The sequence below is a fragment of the Tachysurus vachellii genome, chromosome 3 (assembly GCF_030014155.1).
Source record: "Tachysurus vachellii isolate PV-2020 chromosome 3, HZAU_Pvac_v1, whole genome shotgun sequence".
In the NCBI taxonomy this organism is placed as follows: Eukaryota; Metazoa; Chordata; class Actinopteri; order Siluriformes; family Bagridae; genus Tachysurus; species Tachysurus vachellii.
In genome coordinates, this window is record NC_083462.1 from 32543862 (window position 1) to 32558763 (window position 14902).

At 44.4% G+C, this 14902-nt stretch overlaps 1 protein-coding gene across 1 annotated transcript in view; it reads left to right on the forward strand.

Moving 5' to 3' along the window:
* Positions 1 to 14466, forward strand: part of elp3 (elongator acetyltransferase complex subunit 3) — a 31997-nt gene extending 17531 nt beyond the window's left edge. Inside the window, exons 8-15 of the mRNA XM_060866850.1 lie at positions 1629 to 1790; positions 1947 to 2073; positions 11557 to 11750; positions 12325 to 12415; positions 12514 to 12579; positions 12660 to 12887; positions 13305 to 13386; positions 13661 to 14466. Of these exons, the coding sequence (XP_060722833.1) occupies positions 1629 to 1790; positions 1947 to 2073; positions 11557 to 11750; positions 12325 to 12415; positions 12514 to 12579; positions 12660 to 12887; positions 13305 to 13386; positions 13661 to 13737 (1027 nt within the window). The 3' untranslated portion in view covers positions 13738 to 14466. The remainder of the gene's footprint in view (positions 1 to 1628; positions 1791 to 1946; positions 2074 to 11556; positions 11751 to 12324; positions 12416 to 12513; positions 12580 to 12659; positions 12888 to 13304; positions 13387 to 13660) is intronic.
* Positions 14467 to 14902: the final 436 nt, after the last annotated feature.

The window sequence follows — 14902 nt, forward strand, 5'->3', positions numbered from 1 at the left end:
ACATTACTCTCCTTTCTGTTCACAGAGAGAAACTGTTTTTCATGCTTTTATTTACTGCTCTAGGTTACAGTCATTGAGTTTTTACAGAGAATTTAAACGTCTTTTAATGCTGATTTTACTTTTCAGTGTTTTATTCTTGGTATTAAATATGTCAGGAGAAACAGGTTCCGGTGGCAGCTGATCAATTTTATCTTCGGTCAGGCGAAAATGGCAACATACCTGAGCGGAAAAAACAAGATAGCACAGAACTAGTGTTAATTTCGTCAGACGAGACGAAATATGTTCATCAACAACCTTTTTTTTCATGACTAAGACGAGACGATGACGAGACTGCACCGCTGTCCAAAAACGCTGACTAAGACTAAATTAACATGCGTTATTGTTGACGAAAAAAGACGAGACGAAAATGTTTTGTATAAAATAAAAACTAAGATAAAATCTCTCTTCATTTTCGTCTACAATTGTCTCTGCTTTTTCATCAGCTGTTACGCCTTTAAAATATTCACAACGAGTTCGCGGCTTCGCGCTGTTTAGTGTGTGTGTAGAAACAATTCGTCCGAGCGCAAGTCCACCCCTGGTCTAGTCAGGCTTTTTGTGTTAAATTATATTTCCTGTCGCTCCGCAGGCTCTTTTATTGTACATGACAGCTTATGTCCCGATGACCGGTCTTTGCATTACGATTAAAAGCAGTAACAATAAAGTAAAAAATGTGATGTGCAGTCAAGTTCGAGTGAAACATCTGTGAAACACTTTTTTTACTGAAATGTTTATCAGTAATAATCTCAGTAATAATGTTATTTTAAAAAAAAGACTACAATTTTTTGACTAAAACTTGACTAACAAAAAAAGATATGTGAATGACTAAATATGACTAAAACTAACAAGGACATTTGGCACAAGACTAAGACTAAGACTAAATTAAAAATAGGTGACGAAATTAACACTACACAGAACGCTGACTGTGATGCTAAAAGGATTTTCTCCAGACATGTTAAATCAAGAGTCCTGATTGATTTCAATTTTTTTTAAAAGCATGAATGATTTGCACGTGTGGTGAATCAGTGTTGGTGTTGTAACAATGCTCAGTGCTCTGTTACTGAAGGGGAACTCATCTTTGCACCAGAGCTAAAATAACTTATTTATAACTTATAAAATAACTGTTTACTTATTGAGGGGGTCACGGTGGCTTAGTGGTTAGCACGTTCGCCTCACACCTCCAGGGTCGGGGTTCGATTCCTGCCTCCGCCTTGTGTGTGTGGAGTTTGCATGTTCTCCCCGTGCCTCGGGGGTTTCCTCCGGGTACTCCGGTTTCCTCCCCCGGTCCAAAGACATGCATGGTAGGTTGATTGGCATCTCTGGAAAATTGTCCATAGTGTGTGATTGTGTGAGTGAATGAGAGTGTGTGTGTGTGTGTGTGTGTGCCCTGCGATGGGTTGGCACTCCGTCCAGGGTGTATCCTGCCTTGATGCCCGATGACGCCTGAGATAGGCACAGGCTCCCCGTGACCCGAGGTAGTTCGGATAAGCGGTAGAAGATGAGTGAATGAATGAATGATTTTATGTTTCAAATTTTAACCACAGTTAAAGGTACTGAAAGGACTGATGATTTATTTATTTATTTTTCTGAAGGTATTCGGAGCGCAGTAACACCAAGTGTGTGGGGATCACCATCGAGACCCGGCCGGACTACTGCCTGAAGCGGCACCTGAGCGACATGCTGGCGTACGGCTGCACCCGGCTGGAGATCGGCGTACAGAGCGTTTACGAAGACGTGGCACGTGACACCAACAGGTCACGCACCTTTAATGTACCACAAGATTAAGATTGTCCGAGTCCGGAGACAAGAACTGGGTTAATGTCTGACGAGTCTCGGTTGTCAGAGATTGTATCTATGCTGTTTGATTAAAAGTGATTTAGTTGTTTAATGACATCATTTGTGCCTAACAGGGGGCACACGGTGCGCGCCGTCTGCGAGTCTTTTCACCTGGCTAAAGACGCAGGCTTTAAGGTGGTGTCCCACATGATGCCTGACCTGCCCAACGTAGGCATAGAGCGAGACGTGGAGCAGTTTATAGTAAGTAAACACATTACAGACCACAGCCTCGTCTCTGATGTTAAAGAAGAATAACTAATCATACACACACGGCTAGTTTGTCTTTGTTCTAATGAACGCTACTTAAAATCTAGCACTACAAATACAAGCTCTTTTTTTTTTTCTTTCTCATTCGGTCTTTTTTCATCATCACACCACATCACACTACACGATCAGAGAAAGGTGTCGCTGGTGTCGCTGGTAGCATCGTTTCAGTTGCACCACTAAGGAACCAAAAACAAAGATTTGCATAGGTAATTATTCCCACGAGTTAACCCTTTTTACCAGTACACTGCTGTTCCTTACCTCCTATGGACTGGAAATTGAAATTGGAAATATTCAGTCAGAATAAACACTCTCACTCATTAACTACCTCGGGTCACGGGGAGCCTGTGCCTATCTCAGGCGTCATCGGGCATCAAGGCAGGATACACCCTGGACGGAGTGCCAACCCATCACAGGGCACACACACACACACTCTCATTCACTCACACAATCACACACTACGGACAATTTTCCAGAGATGCCAATCAACCTACCATGCATGTCTTTGGACCGGGGGAGGAAATCGGAGTACCCGGAGGAAACCCCCGAGGCACGGGGAGAACATGCAAACTCCACACACACAAGGTGGAGGCGGGAATCGAACCCCCAACCCTGGAGGTGTGAGGCGAACGTGCTAACCACTAAGCCACCGTGACCCCTCAGAATAAACAAACGAATTATTTTATTAATAGAGTTATGTCATTTACTCTGTTGGCTTTCAGTGTGAGATGTGAGAATTTTAGTGGGTAAAGATAAACACCTTCAAAGTTTAGAGGATTATGAAGGAGCACTTGGAGCGCATCATTACTCGTAACAAGACAAAATAAATGTCTAAACTAAATGACACATCAGTCATCAGACCAGACGAATCATCGGACGAAGCATCAGACGAAACACCACGATAAACGTTAGACTGGGGGTTTTTACACCTGGTCACTTCATGCGTTTTCTGTGATCCGATAGCTATCCGATCGTAAAAAGACCAGGTGTAAATGCCCTCCGAAACGGTTTCGAGATGAATGTGCTTGTTGAAGCCACATACGTCAGCGCTAAACTCCTCCCAAACGGAAGTACGTCACTCACAGGTGACTCGCGTGTTGTGCATCGCGCCAGAAACAAATACGTTTTCCCACCGGCGCTGGCTCCGATCTTTCACCCAGGTGTCTCGTTGGGTCTTAAAATGCACTGCTGCCGCCGGCGAAAATGCAGCAAACAGTAAATGCTGTTTTTTGTAGCAACCGTATACACCAAAGCGTGTTCCGTTTCAATTACCCCGGAAACGAGGTGAAATATATTTGCATTTTGGGCGGGAGTAGAAAGATCGGATCGATATCCGATTCGCCGAGACGCGTTTATGTGGCTTAATGTAAATGGAACAGTTTTAACAAATCAGACAGCTATCGGATCAGAGACAACACACGAAGTGACCAGGTGTAAAAAGGCCCTAGGTTGCTATGTATACAATAATTTACTACTACATTAAAAATAAACAAACTAAAAAAAAAACAAACTCAAGCCCCTTCCATGGAATGTAGGCGTTTAATGAGCAGTGTTAGGAAAGACGTTAGACGTCTAGGTCCCACTATGAGTATGTTGGGACCTCATGCTGCCCTCATGGAGAATGCTGGAGTTCATTTTGTAGGGCTCTGGCAGAGCTGCTCTTGTTCCTCGTCGCACTACAGAGAAGATACCCATCCTACTGCTGCATTGTTGCCCTACTACGGCCCTTGTCCAGGACTCCTCGTGTAACAGCCAGTCTCTTTATCTCTCTTCCATACTCTTAAAAACAGTGCTGGAAAACACAGGAGGATCAAGAGAGAGCAACCGTGTGTGTGTGTGTGTGTGTGTGTGAAAAAGTGTGTGTGGCGACCACCTGCAAAACCAATCCTCTTTTTTGAGACTTGTCTTGTTCTCAATAAATTAGACTGTTTAGCTTGTAATAATTATTTATAAATGATCAACATATCGCATTAGAGACCGGACCTGAGCGGCAGTAAAGAGGTGGAGAAGCGAGAGAAACATGGGAACAGATGCAAGAGTCTCCTGGGTGTCAGTGAGTTAGTGCTATCAGTGAGGTGTGTGTTGTGGGAGGAGGAGGAGGAGGAAAGACGAACGAGTGAAAGAGTTGGAGAAAGAGTAATGAATACGTTAGAGTTGATTCAGGGCTGTTTATTAGTCTGGTCATCTGTACAGCAGCAGCTTGTGTAATGGGATCTACATGGAAATAATGCTGGCTTGTTGAAGTTTTCTTGTCAGTACATGGTGTATGTTTCCTGTAATGGAGAGTTCACAGTGCTCCGTGGTCTAAGACCTGCGTGCTCTCACAACGCCATGCCTTTCTTCTGTAAAATAATCAGCGTAATCGATGGCATTGACCCGTGCGACATGCGACACACACGCTGACCAGCTATCGACGAAATGCAGCCGAATGATTATGGAGTGCGACATTTCCAAATGTCAGCAGCGTTACTGATCTACCGGCAGCATCTCGAACACGACTTTCCTGCTTCACCGGTCCGAGACGTTAAACACGACTAGTCACCGAGTCGATTCCTCGTCAGTCTGCTGTCTCTAAGAGACTCCTTAACTGTCTGAAATTGAATCAGGTCACACAAATGATCTGCAACCCCTCTTCCATTCATGCGTTACAGGGTTCCCAGACGTCCTGGAAAACCTGGAAATCCTGGAAAATTAATGTCCTGGAAAAAATCTATCTTGTTGTCCTGGAAAATTATTATTTTTAAACGTTCTTGATCATTTAAAGAACAGTTTACAACCGGTCGAAACAATTAGCGTTAGTAGCAGAAAGCGCTCTGTTCAGGGACGCTGAGTTTTTGTTATGCTGTTTAATCTCGCTGTGACGGATGACGCCGTCTTGTGTTGGCGGTTTCAGGTGCTACAGTAGGAATGGTTTAAGTGCTCGAATGTTTTCAGCAAATGGTGACGGGTAAGCAGGTTATATTAACCTTGTTAATCTGACTATCATGTGCAAGGGGAATGCACAGCAAACTAAAGCATGCATGACGGCATTGGCCTGAGAAAGGAAAGGGTATTAATATGTGCGGTCTTTTTATTTTATAAAGGTTGAAATTTCATTCACTTGACAAATTGTCTTTAAAAGTATAGTTAAGTAATAGCCTTAAAGTGTACGTTGTTTTTAAGACTTCTGGAGAGAAGGACATGTTACTTTAAGCCGTGAATCTGTGAGCCTTGTCTTTTTTTTGCTAAATTTGAAAAGTCCTGGAAAATGATCTCTGAAAAAGAGTGGGAACGCTGTGTTAGGAACACGAGTACAGCTCTCGCAGGAAGTCTTACATACGTGTGTGTGTGTGTCTTTAAACACATTTAAAAAGATTCAAATCCTGAAAACGAGATTTCTGAAAAGAACAAACGGGCAAAGAAACTCAACACGTCGTCATGTTTATCCGAATACGGAGCGCGCACTGCTGATATGAGGCAGATAAACACTGGAGTATTTTATACACAATCACCAAAATCATCCCTCCAGAATGTTTTTATTTCAGTAAACTGATCTGAAATGATAGTTGTTTCACACACTGATGAACGTTAATAAGATCTATTACTGACCATTTCACAGAACTGAGTCTGGAGACTTGCAGCAATAAAATCACAGTGTTTGTGAACACAGCTTTAGAAATAAGGTTTCTTCCTCTCATGGTTTGTATAATTGTATCTCATCCTGAGAGATATTAGATCAATGCACCTGGATGGAAGATATTTGCCACATAATCGGCTTGTGCGAGAGCACGACACACTCCCCACGTTCATCGGCGCTACACAATAATTAATCGTCAAAGCGTACAGGGTGTTTTTTTTTTTTTCTTCTCCCCCTCCCCGAGCCACTTCTTTTCTCCACTCTGCTCTTTCTCAGCTCAGGCTGTAAGGAGCGTACGCCTCTGACGTCTCTCTGATGCGATCGCTCGTTCAGCCTCCAGCGCAGCAGCAGGGCATCGTCGTGTCTCCTGTTCAGCAGCTCGGAAAAAGAATAAGCTCCTTCAGCAGAGTCGAGATGAGACTTTTATGCATATTCCATACAAGCCCGCTTCGTACTTTATCATCTCTCGCTCACGTTCAGTATTTAAAGGCTTAATCCAAGCTCTTTATAAAAATAAATAAATAAAAAAGGAAAAGAAAAAAAAAACAGTGAGACACTTTGTACATATTTAACATTTCTCTCTCTCTCTCTCTGTGCACCTCTCTCTGTCTCTCTCTCTCTCTCTCTCTCTCTGTATCTCTCTCTCTGAGTCTCTCTCTCTCTGTATCTCTCTCTGTATCTCTCTCTGAGTCTGTATATCTCTCTCTCTCTCTCTGTATCTCTCTCTCTGAGTCTCTCTCTCTCTGTATCTCTCTCTGTATCTCTCTCTGAGTCTGTATATCTCTCTCAATCTGTATCTCGCTCTCTCTCTCTCTGAGTCTGTATCTCTCTCTCTCTCTCTCTCTCTCTCTCTCTCTGAGTCTCTCTCTCTCTCTCTCTCTCTCTCTCTCTCTCTCTCTCTCTCTCTCTCTCTCTCTCTCTCTCTCATATTTTCTACCGCTTATCCGAACTACCTCGGGTCACGGGGATCTCAGGCGTCATCGGGCATCAAGGCAGGATACACCCTGGATGGAGTGCCAACCCATTACAGGGCACACACACACACACTCTCTCATTCACTCACTCAATCACACACTACGGACAATTTTCCAGAGATGCCAATCAACCTACCATGCATGTCTTTGGACCGGGGGAGGAAACCGGAGTACCCGGAGGAAACCCCCGAGGCACGGGGAGAACATGCAATCGAACCCTGACCCTGGAGGTGTGAGGCGAACGTGCTAACCACTAAGCCACCCCCCCCTTAAAATTTCTTAAATGGTTTATTAATAAGCGGTCATGCTGGATGATGGAATTCGATCAGAAAACGTTCCGTTATGAAGAGGCAATAAAAGCTAATAATAAATGAAATAAACTGTGGCAGTTTTACTTTAGATTTTTATATTCCTGTAAAGCTGCTTTGAGACGACATCTTGATCTGTATCTGTTGTTTTTTTGTTTGTTTGTTTTTTTTCTCCTCTCTCTGTGACCTCAAATCAGTTTCAATCACAGAAATCTAAAAGCAAACATATTTAGAAAAGAAAAAGGTCTCGGAGAAGAAAGAAACTTTAAAGTGATCCTCGCTGAGCCGCCACGCTACTTTGGGAAGATTCCACCCCCTCAGTGCGCAGTAGGTAATTGGCACGCAGCAGGCATGACGGAGGAATGGAAATGAAGCGGCGAGCGGCGCACTGTGCCGAGGAGGGGTCGGCGGGGGAATCTTTTATGGCGCGAGGCGGTGTCCAGCTGTGACGCATCGCTTCTCGTTATCAGGGGGTCCATTACGGGAAATGAATCGAGCGCGTTTGACTGCGGGCTTCATTAGCAAAGAATGAAGATGCAATCTGCGAGGCTGCCACGCGTGCCACCTCCCTGTGAAAGCCTGCGTGTTAAACAACAGCCCTGAGCGCTCCCAGGAACAACAGGTTCTTCCCTAAGCGTCCTGTCATTACACTTCTACTCATTTTACTGACAGTATGTGTGTGTGTTTGAATTAGCAGTAGAGGCTAAAACAAGTCTGAGACGTTTCTAATGAAATCAGTCTCACACACTGTAAAGAAGACGAGTTTAGTGTGTCTTAGTGTACATCCTGTCTACTTCATTCAGAAACACTTTATTCTCATCAGATACACACACACATGCACACAAACACACACACACACACTGTAAAGAAGACGAGTTTAGTGTGTCTTAGTGTACATCCTGTCTACTTCATTCAGAAACACTTTATTCTCATCAGATACACACACACACACACACACACACATGCACACAAACACACACTCTCTCACACACACACACACTGTAAAGAAGACGAGTTCAGTGTGTCTTAGTGTACATCCTGTCTACTTCATTCAGAAACACTTTATTCTCATCAGATACACACACACACACACACACACATGCACACAAACACACACTCTCTCTCACACACACACACACACACACACTGTAAAGAAGACGAGTTCAGTGTGTCTTAGTGTACATCCTGTCTACTTCATTCAGAAACACTTTATTCTCATCAGATACACACACACACACATGCACACAAACACACACACTCTCTCTCTCACACACACACACACTGTAAAGAAGACGAGTTTAGTGTGTCTTAGTGTACATCCTGTCTACTTCATTCAGAAACACTTTATTCTCATCAGATACACACACACACACACACATGCACACAAACACACACACTCTCTCACACACACATGCACTGTAAAGAAGACGAGTTTAGTGTGTCTTAGTGTACATCCTGTCTACTTCATTAGTAGACTTCATCAACACTTTATTCTCATCAGATACACACACACACACATGCACACAAACACACACTCACACACACACACTGTAAAGAAGACGAGTTTAGTGTGTCTTAGTGTACATCCTGTCTACTTCATTCAGAAACACTTTATTCTCATCAGATACACACACACACACACACATGCACACAAACACACACTCTCTCTCACACACACACACACACACACACACACACTGTAAAGAAGACGAGTTTAGTGTGTCTTAGTGTACATCCTGTCTACTTCATTCAGAAACACTTTATTCTCATCAGATACACACACACACACACACACGCACACAAACACACACTCTCTCTCACACACACACACACACACGCACTGTAAAGAAGACGAGTTTAGTGTGTCTTAGTGTACATCCTGTCTACTTCATTCAGAAACACTTTATTCTCATCAGATACACACACACACACACACACACACACATGCACACAAACACACACTCACACACACACACTGTAAAGAAGACGAGTTTAGTGTGTCTTAGTGTACATCCTGTCTACTTCATTCAGAAACACTTTATTCTCATCAGATACACACACACACACACACACATGCACACAAACACACACACTCTCTCACACACACACACATGCACTGTAAAGAAGACGAGTTTAGTGTGTCTTAGTGTACATCCTGTCTACTTCATTCAGAAACACTTTATTCTCATCAGATACACACACACACACACATGCACACAAACACACACACTCTCTCACACACACACACACTGTAAAGAAGACGGGTTTAGTGTGTCTTAGTGTACATCCTGTCTACTTCATTAGTAGACTTCATCAACACTTTATTCTCATCAGATACACACACGCACACATGCACACAAACACACACTCTCTCTCACACACACAGACGCACTGTAAAGAAGACGAGTTTAGTGTGTCTTAGTGTACATCCTGTCTACTTCATTCAGAAACACTTTCTCATCAGATACACAAACGCACACATACACACACTCTCTCTCTCTCTCTCTCACACACACACACACACACTCTCTCTCACACACACACATGCGCACACACATGCACACAAACACACACATACACACTCTCTCACACACTCACACACACACACACATGCACACACACTCACTCTCTCTCTCACACACACAGACACATGCATGCACACACACTCACACACACACAGGCACACACACTCACACACACATACATACACTCTCTCGCACACACACACACACACACTCACACACACTCACTCTCTCTCTCACACACACAGACACACACTCTCGCACACACACACACATGCATACACACACACTCACACACAGGCACACACACGTACACACACACACTCTCTCTCACACACACACACAAAGCATGTTTGTGTAATTAATCCACCTTTTTGTTCTTGGATCTAGGAAACCAGAACACTTACAGGAAACCCTATATATACAGTGTATATAATATATATATATTTTTTTAGATTAGATTTCAAAAAGTTGCTCCAAGTAAATCAGGTCCTGTAGTAAAGTCCTGCAGAAATACAGGTTAGTTTCCAATCCATTTAAAAACTGGTTTATTTATTTATTTATTCATAATTAAAATCCCTTATTATCAGGGCTAAAATACCAATTACACGTGATTAGTTCCGGAAGCAGAAAGAGAGCCGCTCGCTAACAAGAATAGTTTCAGTGTGATGTCATCGCTCTGACAGAAAGTGGAACACGATGTCAGTGTTGTTTTTTTTCCCTCAGTTTATTTACTCACTAATTCACGTCTTCAAGATCATTTTTCTTGAATCCGTGTCACCAGAAGCACCGTGTGCTGGTTTGACCCTCTGCTTTGTATCGCTTGTGTATGTTCACATCACTCCTGCAGAGACCAGAAATTCGGACCTGAAGCTCGGAGCTGATCTGTTTTGCTAGTTTGCTGGAGGTTTGTCTCGGGTGCGAGCTTCTCCAAGTAAACAGCAATATCAGAGCCGTGTGGCTCCATTAGGAGGTGTGTCAGAGCGAGGAGAAGGGAGATTAATGGCTGCATGCGTTGGTCTCTAACCCTGACGCTCCTGCCCGCTCCTATCTGTCTCCTCACAGCGCCCCGTCTGCAGCGCCCCGCCCGCCGTACCTCTCCAGCGTCACCCACCAGCGCCGACATCTGTTTATCTCTCTCCTTCAACCTTCCCCCTCGCTCTCTCCTGCTCTGTTTTTCTGTCTCCTGAGGGGGAGAGGAACCTGTCACTGCTATCTCCAGAACCCGTGCGCTGGGGAAGGCAGCAGCTCAGGTGGGCGATAATGGAATCCCATTAGACTCGAGCAGCACCCGCTTCACACTTATCACAGACCGCGCAGGCTTCCGCACTCGTTTCCTATAAATACACTTACAAAATAATAATAATAATGATAATAATAAGTAAATACACAAAGATTCGGTTAATTTGTTTCCGAGACAGAAGAGTAGATTGAAGCACACCACCGGTCGCAGCTTTGGACAAACCCAATTAAATACACGCTGACATTGTCATTTCACTTGCAGTGGTTCAATCATCATTATCGTGGTCTGACACACGTAGCTGCTTAATGGAGAGTGGAATAACAAACGCTTATACACTCACACACACACACACACACACGGCATCGACTGCCGTCTGCTTTCAAAAGAACTATGACACACTCACTTATGGACACCCAAAAGCACAAACTATTACTATTAATCTTTCCACAAGCAGAGTCTCTGTAAACGCAGAGCCGCAGCTCGAGTCGCTCAAACGAATGACTGAAGCACGTCAGCTTCAGCACACCAGCGATCGCTCCACTAAGTACGAGCATCATCAGACGCATCATCTGGCTGCTTTGTCTTCTGCTTCGTCTGTCTTCGAAAGACAATTTCAGGATGTTTAGCAGACTGAATGATTCAGAGCTTCACACTCACGACTCGATTCTCAGCCCCAAATACCAAAAGTTAGTGAAGTCCGCTAAACAGCCCTGTGCTGTCAGGTTGAGTCTGATATTTTTTTTCTCATCCTGTCCAGGAGTTTTTTGAGAATCCGGCATTCCGGCCAGACGGGCTGAAGCTCTACCCGACGTTAGTGATCCGGGGAACGGGTCTGTACGAGCTATGGAAGACAGGGCGCTACAAGAGCTACTCACCCAGCACTCTGGTGGACCTGGTGGCCCGTATCCTGGCACTGGTGCCACCCTGGACCCGAGTGTACCGTGTGCAGAGGTAGTAAAGGTTCCGGTTATAAACGTTGCTTGTTCTTAGGTAGCAACTTTTGCTTGGTAGATCCACTGTTTTCACATCACAGCATCAAATATCAGCAGGCGAACGATTGCGTACCACGGAGAGAGACGACAACAAAAACCTGTGGAGAATTTGGTCTAAAATCCACCAATAGGAGCACCGAGTTAGACACACTTTACAGAACCGCTATAAACAAACACAGAACCAAAACCTCGTTCAGGTTTACTTGTGATGAGAAAGCAATCGGATCAACAAAGCAACCCGCATAGCAGTGCTTGATTCTTCACAAAAGATCTCATAAAAACACAGTTCCCATCATGCATCGCTATACAGGTTGGTCCGTCGGGTCGGAATGCTTTCTGTCCATATATATATCTGTACAGAAATCTGAACATTCAGACCTGGGTGACACCAGAGAGTGTGATGATGAATCATTTCTCCTCTATAACTGTGTACTAAATAGACATAAAGCGCAAAGTGTGCAAGCAGGAGATTTATTTTTCACCTGCACTGATGGAGGCTGACGGTGTGATTGTGTGCGTGTGTTGTTTTTCAGGGACATCCCCATGCCTCTGGTCACCTCCGGTGTAGAACATGGCAACCTGCGAGAGCTGGCGCTGGCACGGATGAAGGACATGGGAAGCGAGGTGAACTGAACTCATTTAAATAACCCGAATCAAATCACGAATAAACCTACCGAGCCAAAGCCGTTTTCTAAATGTTCCTCGTCTGTCGGTTCCTTTAGTGTAGAGATGTGAGAACCAGAGAGGTGGGAATCCAAGAGATCCATCATAAAGTGCGACCATACCAGGTAATTATCGCTTTACCAGCTTTCACTCAGTACTTTCAAGGGCTCGTGTGTGTGAAGTCATTGCTGAACGCTGCGTTTAGGTGGAGCTGATCAGACGAGACTACGTGGCCAATGGAGGCTGGGAGACCTTCCTGTCGTACGAGGATCCCGAGCAGGACATCCTGATTGGCTTGTTGAGGCTTCGCCGCTGCTCACCGCAGTCTTTTCGGACGGAGCTGAAGGGGCCGGTGTCGATCGTGCGTGAGCTGCACGTGTACGGCAGCGTGGTTCCCGTCAGCAGCAGAGATCCCAGCAAGTTCCAGCACCAGGTAGGAAAAGAGCACCACATTTGGTTTGACCTGCTCTAATACTGTCTGAAGTCGGTCAGGGTCTCGGGACCTTTCTGAATCATCAAGGGATTAGAGACAGACTTCTAATGTATTTCAGTTCCTCCAGAAGGGTTTTTGTGACTGTGGCAGCCAAAAAAAACGTCCTAAATAACCGCAGTGTGGGTTTTTTTGTTCTGGTGGAAAGTTCCGGAAGAAAAGTTACAATAAATAGACAAGATATTTATATGCATATTAACTCCTACCTAATATTTGATCAGGTAGGAGTCAATTTTTATTTTCTGAGTAATCAATTTCTTTATTCCGTGTGAAATACACTGAGAGAAAAGCATAAAGGTTTTGTTAGTGAACAGCTTCGGTTTTCACCTAACGTGCGGCTCGTTATTAATCTCTGTGCAGGGTTTCGGGATGATGCTGATGGAGGAGGCGGAGAGAATCGCCAGAGACGAACACGGCTCCACCAAACTCGCTGTTATCTCAGGTATTTTTCTTCTATTAGAAACTCTTCCTTTCATCTTCCTCTCCAATCTTCCTCGCTCCCGCACCGAATAAACCGTCTTGCACTCAGCCCTGTGAAATCAGCTGCACGACTGAGATAATGGCGCAGAGGGAGGAAGAGTTTCTCTCTTATTATCATGCCGGTTTTCACACTGGGATTAAACTCACCCCTCCGTTTGTGTCGCCGCGCTGAAAGAATTAAACAGTGCGTTATCGCAGACATGTATGTTGAGTTTGTGTCTGTCTTTTGCTTTCAGGTGTAGGAACTCGGAATTATTACAGGAAGATGGGTTACGAGCTGGAGGGGCCGTACATGGTCAAACGCCTGGACTGAAAGAACAGAGATTTCTGTCAGCTGCACACGAGGAAACACAAATAATAGTGTGTTTAAATGTTGGTGTGTTTGGGTGTGTGTTTGATAGTATGTGTTCTTAATTGGGGGGTGGGGGGGTTGTGTGTTTGATTGTGTATGGAGGTGTGTTTGTGGGGGGGTCTCAGGGTGTTTGTGAATGTGAGGGTGTTTGTGGGTCAGTTGGGCTGTTGGGTGGACATGTGATTGTATGGAGGGTGATTTGATGTGTGTGTGGGTGTGTGTGTGTGGGTGTGTGTGATGTAATTGTGGGTGTGGGTGTGTGTGTGTGGGGGGGCGTGTGTGTGATGTAATTGTGTGTGTGTGGGGGGGGGGGGGTGTGATGTAATTGTGTGTGCGCGTGTGGGTGTGTGTGATGTAATTGTGTGTGTGTGTGTGTGTGTGTGTGTGATGTAATTGTGTGTGTGTGTGCATGTGGGTGTGTGTGTGCATGTGGGTGTGAGTGATGTAATTGTGTGTGTGCATGTGGGTGTGAGTGATGTAATTGTGTGTGTGATGTAATTGTGTGTGTGTGTGCATGTGGGTGTGTGTGTGCATGTGGGTGTGAGTGATGTAATTGTGTGTGTGTGTGTGTGTGTGTGCGTGTGGGTGTGTGTGATATAAAAGACTGACAGGAAGCTACAGGATGACCTTCAGGATTCATATTTGTATTCATTCAAAGTTTGTTTTAACAAATAAAGAATCTTTATCTCAGCTGGTGTTTGATTGAACATCGAAATTAATTCTTGGCAAAAGTTGGAGATTAAAGTAAGACTGCTATCACACACACACACACACACACACACACACACACACACACACACACACACACACACACACACACCTATCACTCTGTTGCCTCAATACAAAGAACATCATAAAGACATTAAAACGCTGCAGCGTCTACTGTCTGAACCTCGTAGTCAAGGGGAGTGAAATTGCTTTCATCTTGTTAGCAATAAAAGCATCAGATTTTTTTTTTGAGAATCTGCGTCTGAGCCCGTTGCCATGCTGCCAATTTCCATCAGAAGTCTCCCGGGGTGGAGAGGCATCTTTTCTTCGTGGGAGAGCTCATGATATCTCTGTTGATGTCTTTTTGCTGCTTCATTTAACATCGCAATACCAATTATGTCTCTGTCTCAGGCGCCGT